Genomic DNA, 11,123 nt, shown 5'->3' with positions numbered 1-11,123 from the left:
AGTCTCTGGGTTTGCCTGTTCTAGTAATTATGTCGGAAGAAATGTTTCAGTACTGGTGAAGTGCCACTTTTGAGCAAGCTCGCTGGATAACTAACCTATTGCCGTCGAGTTAATTCCAACTCATGGCGACCCTATAGGACAGAGTAGAACTGCCCCATAGTGTTTCCAAGGAGTTGCTGTGGATTCGAACTGCTGACCTTTTGGTGGCAGCCAAGCTCTTAACCACTGCATCACCAGGGCTCTAATGGATAACTGGGCCACTGTAATTCCTTTTCTGGCACAAGAATGTCAAAACCTGCCTTACAGCTATCCAGGAAACCTCAGTACCACCCACCCATACCCCATTACCCAAGAGATACAAGGCCATGTGTTGTTAATTTCAGTAATGAAGCCAGAACCAGTGTGTATACCACTGCAGAGTGCCTTCAAAGCATGCTACAGACGTCAACAAATAAGCCACATTTTCCAGACAACTCTAACTTTGAATCAGCAATTCCAAAGGAATTCATGTGGCAGAAGCAGTGTTAAGGGGGAAGTTCCAGGGTAGAAGTATAGTTCAAACATGTCACAAAGTGGAAGCAGAACAAAATCGTTCTATGTAATAGAAGGAATAAGCTAGAATGGGTGAGTTAGAAATTTTAGGGAACCATAATAAATCTATGCTAAAGGGAACAGCGGTGCAATTGTTGATGCCTCTTTTCCCAGACGCTGTCAGTTACTTCAATAAGGCCCAAGCATTGTTTTTGAAAATCTGTCACAGGTAAGGCACCCAGAAAAAATGATTCTACCCTCTTTATTATATAAACAATTTTATTTAATAACTCTAGCCAGAAGTATATAATTTCATTATGAACTAGAAAATGAATTCTAGGGTTTTTTTTTTTTTTTTTTATTGTGCTTTAAGTGAAAGTTTAGAAATCAAGTCAGTCTCTCAGACAAAAGTTTATATACACCTTGCTATGTACTCCTAATTGCTCTCCCCATAATGAGACAGCACACTCCTTCCCTCCACTCTCTCTTTTTGTATCTATTCGGCCAGTTTCTGGCCCCCTCTGCCCTCTCATCTCCCTTCCAGGCAGGAGATGCCAACATAGTCTCATGTGTTTGCCTGATCCAAGAAGCGAATTCTAGGTTTTAAGAGGCTTAGGAAATAACTTCTTTTTGCAATGATGTCCAGAGCTCAGAATAAACATTTCCTCCTGGGCCAAAAGTCTCTGGAATCTATTCAGGCTCCGCTGCCTCTTCGCTTTCACCACATTCAAACCGTACAAAATCCACTACAGACACCCCCTGGGGCTGCACATACTGTCCCAAAGTGATAGAGGGATCCAGCAAGTACGGCTGGGACAGCATCTTGGTTTCCATCTCTCCCCCAGGCTCATCGTCCAGGGAGCCAACAGAGAGAGGGGCCATGCCCACCACATGCTGCCCAAGGCGGCGACCAAGGTCTTCAAGATTTGCTTTCCGCTCAGATGTCTCACAGACGACCAGGGCCCCGTACTTTCCCAGTACCAGGTTGTGGAACGAGGGGCTGTGCATTGCTCCATGAACATAAGAACCAACGTAGAACCCAGATGGCACCTTCACCCATGCGGCTCGTTTAAGGGTCATGTTTTCTCCCAGGTTCCCTATAAAAAAAAAAACAAAAAAACAACGCTCCACCAGAATATGATGCCTGTGGTAGCACCAAAATACGCACATAGGAGGCCAGGTTTGACAAACAGTCCTTCTGCATTTGGATTTGCTACCAGATGGAGAGAGACCACTTTCAGTTTTTGTTTAAAGAGAAAAAGGTAGGTGCAGGGTAGGGGCTGGAGAGTACCTTTACTAAGCACCAACTCTGTGCCAGGCACTGTGGCATTTAAAAACATGGGCTGTGGTGTCTGTCAGACAGACCCTACGCTCAGGTCTCAGTTCTGCATCTTACCACTGGCTATACGACCTTCAGCAAGTGACTTAATGACATAACCCTATTTACTAATACCACATGCTTAGTTACCTCATCTGTAAAATGGAGATGATACCATCTACCTTCCAGGGTAATTGGGAGAAATAAATAACATGTGTGTCATGGACTGAATTATGTCCCCCCAAAAATATGGGTATCAACTTGGTTAGGTCATGATTCCCAGTATTGTGTGGTTGTCCTTTTGTGATTGTAATTTTATGTCGAGAGGATTAGGGTGGGATTGTAACACCACCCTTACTCAGGCCACCTCCCTGATCCAAGGTAAAGGGAGTTTCCCTGGGTTGTGGCCTGCATCACCTTTTATCTCTCAAGAGATAAAAGGGAAGGGAAGCAAGCAGAGAGTTGGGGACCTCATACCACCAAGAAAGCAGCACCAGGAGCAGAGTACGTCCTTTGGACCCAGGGTCCCTGCACCTGAGAAGTTCCTCGACCAGAGGAAAATTGAGGACAAGGACCTTCCTCCAGAGCTGACAGAGAAAGCGTTCCCCTGGAACCGACGCCCTGAATTTGGACTTGTAACCTACCAGACTGTGAGAAAATAGATTTCTCTTTGTTAAAGCCATCCACTTGTGGTATTTCTTGTGGCAGCACTAGATGACTAATACATAACAACACATATTACAGTGTCTGCCACATAGTGGGCATTCAAATGCTGCCCATTATTACTACATTATTTACAGAGAGCTTTAGTAATCTGCCCAAGGTTACATAGCTAATGAATGGTAGAGCTGGAATTAAAACTCAGATCTGACTCCAAGGCAATTAAGTGCTTTTTCCCACCAATTACTATTCCTCCCTAATACCACTGTAACTGACACAAACAACTTTTGATTAGGAAAAAGTCACAAGTGACAGCCCCAGAAAATCCAAAACCCCATGTCAAATGATAGTTTCAACTTTCTCTTATCAAAAATAAAAAGATTACATTTTCAGAGCTGTTTCTAAGAACCAAAAATGGACTTTAGCTTCCCTCTTACTCCCAGGATACTGTTTCCCTCTAACAGAAGTCCTAATACACCAAAAGGCAGAATCAACAAAGGGGCCTGGATAAATATCCCCGTATTAGCTATAAAACCAAACCCGTTGCCGTCGAATTGATTCCAACTCAAAGCGACCCTATAGGATAGAGTAGAACTGCCCCATAGGGATTCTAACCTATGGCTGGTGGATTTAAACTGCCAACCTTCTCGTTAGCTGCCACAGATCTTAATCACTATGCCACCAGGGCTCCGTATTAGCTATAGGTATATCTAAAAGTCATGAAAAAGGACTATCCAGAAACCAAAATGAGTTTTAAAACAACTCAAAGGATCTACCCAATAGTTAATTCCCAGAAATTGACAAGACTAAAGCACCCAGTTCTTCCAGGATTTCTTAATAAGCCTCCATACGCTGCTGTCTGCCTGCTTTCTCATCCTGACTCACCGAGTCATCATAAACACTGCGTGACTTCATAAGAACAGAATTAATGCCTTGCCTGGAAACTTCAGATAAGCAGTTAAATTCCCAGCAAGCTCCAACCCCAGGTCTACTTCCCTCCATCCACCAAGGACATGTAGGAAGAAAGGAAAATCCCCAACTAGTCCCACCACCATGATCCAGGTATGGTTTTTACAGCCAGCGGGCTCTAAGAGAACGGACCTTCACAATTTCAGGACCAGATTTTTTTTTTTTTAAGAGGTCAAATTCCTAAAGACAGTGCTATTAAATTTTCCTGAGTCCCTTTATAAAAAAGGTAAAATGACCTTTAATGTACTATTTCTCCTAAGATGTACAGCAACGTAGCCAAGTGGAAGTCAGAGGGCCATCTCTGCATCTCTGGCCTAAAGTTATGCTTTGTTTGGCCAGCACAGTGATGGCCTGCACACAGTTCAAAATAATTTTAGTTGCAAACAGCTAAAAATTAGGAGATTTTTACATACAAATCTAAATTTTTTAAAGGCATTTGGAAATTCAGACAACACTGGGACCCATTTCTCCCATGATAACAATTAACTAGGGCTTGGTACTGGCTGACTCCTTTAGCACAGCATAAGCTCTTCAGGGTGTCCACTGCTCCCTAGCATCTAACACACGGCCTGCTTCTCACATTTATACTGTCTGATCCTTATGGGCACAGGAACTTACAGTTTTTGATCCAGATTTGGAGGAACACCAAGGGATCCAGTCTTTAATTTCCAGTTTCCAAAATCCTTACAAATACTCACCAATTGCTAGGGCCAACTGATCCTTGAGAGAGCCTTCTCTGTCAGGCCCAGCTGGAAGTTCAGATAGCTCAGTGGAATTCAGAAAGCCCTGAGTGCACAAAGAAAACAAACACAAACCAGTTCTGCACTACTCAAATTATCAAGATAATAGGGAAAAATAGCCACCATTTCTCAGATGACTAAGTATAAATTGATATTTTCATTAAACCAAGGACGTTAAAAATTGGCAACAGGTCTATTTTTACAAAAATGTATTCTACCACTGAATCATCCCCAATTCCATTCCACTTCTATCCTTCAGTCTAACATCTTAGAATACAATTTCCTAGGAGTCAGGAAGAATATTTTCATACAATCATAAAATATGAAAACTAGAAGGTTTACAGATTACTGGTGGGAATGTAAAATGGCACAAATCCAATGGAGGGAAATTGGACAATATCTAACAAAACCATATATACAGTTATCCTTTGACTCTGCAATCCCATTTCTAGGAATTTACCCTGAAGATACACTTCCAACAATATAAAATACATAAGCACAAAGTTATTTACAGAGGCACTACTTCCAATCGTAAAATATTGTAAACAATCTAAATACCCAAATAAAAGAGGAGACTGGTTGAATAAACCACTGCACACCTACACAAGGGAGTACTATGAGCTGGAAAAATACAGAAGAAGATCTCTATGAACTGCTATGGGGTATTTCCAGGATATATTCCCTCCTACCCCAGGATATATTCTTAAGGGGAATAAGCAAATTAAAAGCGTATACACGTATTAGGCCTACATTTGTATAAGCGGAAACCCTGGTGCCATAGTGGTTAAGTGCCACAGCCACTGATCAAAAAGTCGGCAGTTCAAATCCACCAGGCACTCCTTGCAAACTCTATGGGGCAGTTCTACTCTTTCCTATAGAGTCACTATGAGTCGGAATCAACTTGACGGCAACAGGTTTTTTTTTTTTGTATAAGAAGTTATTTGTGTGTGTTTGTATCTATGACTCCACATAGAGTCCAGTGGGATTTATTGTAGGATTATGGCAACTTTTCTATAAATTTGATTTTTTTCAAAGTAAAAGTTAAAAAAAAATCCAAACTAAAGACAAAGTCCCAACTAAAAGGGGCCTGAGTATCTAAACCAAAGCCCGTTGCTGCAAATAATAAAACAGAGGCCCAGAAAAAGACAGTCGGTAAGCGAATGGCCAGAGTTACACATGGAGTTACTGGCAAAGCTAAGACTAGAATGTTTAGTATATTATATACATATTTAGTACACACACACACACTTATTCTTGTAAAAAGACACACTGAAAGCGTAGCTAGAAACCAATGAAACTGGTTATCTAGGGGAGCAGATGGGAATGGACAAGAAGGGAGAGAAGAGGAAGAAGTAAACTTCTGAGTATACTTTTTTATAGTTTTAACTTTTGGAATCTTGTTAATGTTTTACATATTGGAAAAGTAAACTCAACAAGGAATTGGAGGAAAAACTAAAAATTGACTAAACAAACACATGACTCTAACCGTATTTCAAATAAATAACATAATCTCATAGACGAAAAAAAATAAATAAATAAACCAAATTACTTTCAACAGAGTCCTCTGACCACGTACCTTCAATATAAAGACAAAAAGAACTACAAAGAATTCTTCCAGTTGGTAAGTTTGTTATTTGCAGCGGCCAGGTATAACAACTCTGAAACAATTTTGTGCATATTGTAACAGTGAACAAATAAGTAAACATACTGAAGTTGCTAGGAGCCAGGTTTCTCAACAAGGGAGAAGAAAAATACAAAAATAGAAAAAAGGAGAGGGGAAGTAGTGGTGGATTGGAACTGAAACACACACATACACACACATACTTCCTAGCTCTGTCTGCTAAAACAGCAAAGAAGCAAAGACATCTCAGTAACCCAGATCTTGGTTTCTAATACCACTCCCCCACTACCATTCCTTAGAAAAGCGGCCAGTCCCATGGTTGGGGCAAGGAAAGCACAACAAAAGCCCAGAGTATCTTTACATCAGAAAGTTAGGATATGTTCAGAAAATGATGAGAACACATCAAAAGGACATCAGTCAGCTTGAACAGGCTCCCAATGGCCAAATTCAGGGATAATTTGGGCATTCAAATGTTAACAATGACTCTACATAAAGAGTCCAGTGGAATTTATTGTAGGATTATGGCAACTTTTCCATAAATATGATTTTTTTCAAAACAAAATAAAAGTTAAAAAATTCAAACTAAAAGCCAAACTAAAGACTAAGTCCCAACTAGAAGGGACCTGAGTATCTAAACCAAAGCCCCTTGTTGCAGATAAGGAAACAGAGGCCCAGAAAAAGATAGTCAGTAAGTGAACGGCCAGGGTTACACATGGTGTTACCAGCAAAGCTAACACTAGAATGCTTAGTCATATACTCAATACAATTCTAGAAAATAATGTCATCACAGTTTCCATTTGACATGACTTTTTTTACTTAATGCAGTAATAATTACATTTACTAAGAGATGTCAAAAGAAGGATAAAGAGGAGAAAGAAGGTGGTAATAAACCAAAAAAATTAATGTGAACCATAGTTTAATTTTTGCCTCGAAAACAAGGATGAACCAAAAGTAAACTGATACAATTCCTTCTTTGGTTCTTCTATGGACAACGCTTAGTCTCCTGAACTGTGTCTTCTTCAATCTCTCTATTTAGAAGCGCTTCAACAAAAATTTATTGAGCCCCAACTAAGTGCTGGGCCCAGTTCTCTTTTACTAGAGATATAGTGATGACAATCGATCTCACGAAGCTTACGTTCTACTGAGAAAGACATAATAAAAATAAATATGCAATAGATAAGCACCATAATAAAAAGAAAGAATGAAGACTAAGGGGATAGAGCACCAGGAAAAAGGGCATTCCTTTCCGAGGAGGTGCAGTCCCCATGGATCGATTTTGTGTGGCCTTTCTAGCCATGGTCTTTAAACTCCCACCCAAATGACTATATGGGACTGTGTGATAGGGTAATCATGGGCCACCAAAAGGATTGGTCAGTTTTGCCATCCTGCTGGGTTTGAAATGAGCCACCCCAGAGGCTGGAAGGAGAAGAATCCCAGCACCACCAAGGAAGAACAGCCAGGAGCCAGCATGTCCTTTGGACCCAGAATCCCTGTGCGAGAAGCTCCTGGAAACAGGAGACTAAAGGAGAGCCAGCTGTGACCCGGAAGATGGTGAGAAGTGGTGGCAGGACTGACCGGCAGGAAAGGATGCAGTGAGCTTCCTTCCTGGCCTATGGAGCGAGAAAGCTGAATGCCTTTGGACAGAGAATGACAGCCAGGGAGAGGTGTGCTTCTGAGCTCGGATGGGAAGAGGCTGTCTGGATGGAAGAACTGTATCCTTGAGTGTTCCTGAGCCTGAGCTGTATGTAACCTGTTACTTCCCTAATAAACCCCATAACTGTGAGTATGGTCTCAGAGCTCTGTGTGGCCATTGCAATGAATTACTGAACCCAGCAGAAAGTAGAGTGTGCCGTGTGAGGGACAGTTGGTGTCAGAATAGGTAAAGATGGCAAAGACAGTAGGCATGCCTGATCCCTGCCTCATAGGAATCAGCCTTGGGCTGTTGCTCTTGACTCTCTTTCTTCCTTTTGAAGGTAGAGGAGGTCAGGCACTGCCTCCATGCCGTTTTTACAGGAAGTAACATTTAAACAGAGACATGAATGAAGTAAGGAAGCGAGACACGAGAATATCTGAAAAAATTAGGAACAGCAAGTACGAAGACTCAGAACAAGTTCATCATGCTGGAGACAACCCCCCAAACTCACTTTACTGTATGTGGACAGTTGATCCTTTAGGTTCTGACAATGCAGCAAGGTTCCAACTGCTACTTGCTGGACCAACTGTTGAAATTTTGAATTTCTGGAAACAAAATCTGTCTCACAGTTTACCTGTGGGAACAAATTGATGCTCCTATATAAGGTGTTTACTGACAGCTTCTCAAAATGCCTTAAAAGTAAACCAAGGTAAACAAGCTGCAGACTCAACAAAACAGATATAAATGACTCTAGAATTTCAAAGCCACAACTCCTCTGCTAGCTTGAGGTCAGAAACTGAATGAAGTGATTACAGCTATGCCAATGAGTTGGCAATGACCTACACATTCAGAAGATAGTTCCATTAATGTCCTTGAAGGACTCACTACAAGTTCACCTCTTGCCCATGGCGACATAATTACTTCATTCTTCAGCCACCTCCAACTCCAAATCACTTTTGTTATCAGCTTGTGCAGCCACTTCTCTCTCTAATCATATCTGATTCTTCATCAATTATGGTCCCCAAACCTCCTCTAAAACAGTTACTCTCTACTCACATAATTCCTAGCGTTAAACTCTAACTGCTCCAATAAACAGTGACGAGATGTAAGGCTACACTAGAGTCCCAGTTAGGAGTAATATTTTAGACTGGTAAGGCTTTTCTCATGGACATACCCATGCAATTCTCTGCTTAAATGAATTCATAGCTAATAACTGAGGTCTCACAGGTTTAATTCTATCTTTACTGTTCTCATACAGACATCTTTTAGAATACCAAGTCCACCCCCAAGACTACTGTTTCTGGTATCCAGAATTCTGACAACTCACCTCTACTAACACAGTTGTGTTTCCTTCCTGCAGCAGCCCAATCAAGCCTTCTTTAGTCTTCCTCCCTTGGAGTTTGACAGCTTTGCTCCAGCCCTCATTCTGGGCCTGCTTGTGGAGCCAACTCTCTGCCTACAAATTGTAAAGAAAAAGGGCAAACGACAAAATCACAGAATTTAGAACTGGATGAAGCTCTAAAATATACTCAGGTTCCCTGATTCTTTGTGTTTCTCCTAAATTCTATAATAGAAACTAATCTGTCACTTACTGCTGTCTACCACCAAATGGCAAATATCAGCCATTGCACCCCATGCTTTGGGTAAGTTTAATCTTCACAACACCCCTAGGGGGCAGAGAGTAGTATTTTCATTATACAGACGAGAACGCTGCAACTCTGAAAGATTAAGAAAGATGTCTAAAGTCACAGGGTTCGTGAGGGCACCATATTTAAGACCTAGTGCCTCTAACTCTAAAGCTCACACAAACTCTCTCCACTCCAAGCAGCAGGAAAAAGCAGGAAGGTCTTGCATGGAACATTGTTGTTGTTGTTAGGTGTCCTCGAGTTGGTTCTGACTCATAATTACCCTATGTACAACAGAACAAAACACTGCTTGGTCCTGTGTCATCCTCACAATCGTTGTTATGCTTGAGCCCATTGTTGTTGCCACTGTGTCAATCCATCTCCTTGGGGGTCGGTCTTCCTCTTTTTCACTGACCTTCTACCAAGCATGATGTCCTTCTCCAGGGACAGAGCCCTCCTGATAACATGTCCAAAGTATGTGAGATGTAGTCTCGCCACTTTTGCTTCTAAGGAGCATTCTGGTTGTACTTCTGCCAAGACAGATTTTTTCCTTCTTTTGTCAGTCCATGGTATATTCAATATTCTTCACCAACACCACAATTCAAGGGCATCAATTCCTCCTCGGTCTTCCTCATCCATCATCCAGCTTTTACATGCGTATGAGGTGACTTAAAACACCATGGCTTAGGTCAGGCACACTTTGGTCTTCAAGGTGACATCTTAAAGAGGTCTTTCACAGTAGATTTGCCCAATGCAATGCATCTTTTGATTTCCTGACCACTGCTTCCATGGGTGTTGATTGTGGATCGAAGTGAAATGAAATCCTTAACAACTTCAATCTTTTCTCCATTTATCATGATGATGCTTATTGGTCCAGGTCTGATAATTTTTGTTTTCTTTATGTTGAGGTGTAATTCATACTGAAGGTTGTGGTCTTTGATGTTCATCAGTAAATGCTTCAAGTCCTCTTCAGTTTCAGTGAGCAAGGTTATGTCATCTGCATATCACAGGTTGTTAATGAGTCCTTCTCCAATCCTGATGCCCGTTCTTCTTCACATAGTTCAGTTTCTTGATTACTCGCTCAGCATAGATTGAGTAAGTATGGTGATACAACCCTGACGCACACCTTTCCAGACTTTAAGCCAAGTAGTATCGCCTTGTTGTTTGAACGACTGCCTCTTGATCTATCTACAGATTCCTCATGAGCACAATTAAGTGTTCTGGAATTCCATGGACTAGCGTTTGTTAACCCTGAAATCCTGAGTCAATTGCTTCCAAGTCAGACAAAGGCTGAGATTCAGTTAAGTCTTACGGGGCAGAAAGCGTTAGGCATTATTTCTGTTCCCTAGGGTGTTAAGTCGGGCCTAGCACACCGCCCTACCTTCTCCACCACACACACCTCTTTGAGATCCCCGCCACAAGCCTCCAGAGCTTTCTTGCAGTTCACAAAAGAGTAGCCCGTTTTCCGCCGCAGCTTCATGAGGAGCTCCTTGCTGGAAGCCGAGTCAGACAGCGAGGGCCCCGCATGAAACGTGTTCCATGGCTGGGGCGGCTGAAGCAGAAGGGGCCCCGCCTGGAGAGAACAAGGAGAAAGGGATGAGACGCGGGAACCAACGAGGACCCCTAGGGGGTGGGAAGCATATGCGCACGGCGATGCTCTAAGGAGAAGCGGGGGCTCGGGAGGTGGGCGAAAGGCAGTTCGCGGGGTCTGGACAGCAAAGGAAGGCCGTCCGAGGAAGGACGAGATGGGGTCGAACGGCAGCCGGGAGAAGGGAAGGGAGCGCCCAGGCCGCACGGGAGAGCTGCAGGAAAGGGAAGTCTGACTCTAGAGTCTGTGCCAGGGCCAGGACCCCCTCACCGGGGGGCGTCCGTTCCACGCGACCAAGCAGAGGCGCAGCGACCGCAGCAGCAACATCTTTCCCGGGGCCGCGCACTCCTCAGGCCGGCGCACCTGAGACGACAGGCCTACGGCGTGGCAGCGGGACCAAACCTCTCCAAACGAATGCTCCAAACGAGGATGGAGCCA

General features: G+C 42.8%; 1 protein-coding gene across 1 annotated transcript; it reads right to left on the bottom strand.

The window, feature by feature from the left end:
* Positions 1-803: 803 nt before the first annotated feature.
* Positions 804-11,093, bottom strand: TSFM (Ts translation elongation factor, mitochondrial). Its single transcript, XM_049883725.1, has 6 exons — positions 10,956-11,093; positions 10,497-10,670; positions 8,800-8,928; positions 7,984-8,106; positions 4,177-4,264; positions 804-1,628 (listed from the first exon to the last, which is right to left on the bottom strand). The coding sequence occupies exons 1-6, from the start codon at positions 11,010-11,012 to the stop codon at positions 1,222-1,224; spliced, it is 978 nt and encodes a 325-aa protein (XP_049739682.1). The 5' UTR covers positions 11,013-11,093; the 3' UTR covers positions 804-1,221.
* Between the last annotated feature and the right edge of the window lie 30 nt (positions 11,094-11,123).

The sequence above is a fragment of the Elephas maximus genome, chromosome 4 (genome assembly GCF_024166365.1).
Source record: "Elephas maximus indicus isolate mEleMax1 chromosome 4, mEleMax1 primary haplotype, whole genome shotgun sequence".
Taxonomy (NCBI): Eukaryota; Metazoa; Chordata; class Mammalia; order Proboscidea; family Elephantidae; genus Elephas; species Elephas maximus.
Note: the sequence above shows the minus strand (reverse complement) of the source record. Positions and strands in the feature narration are given on the sequence as shown.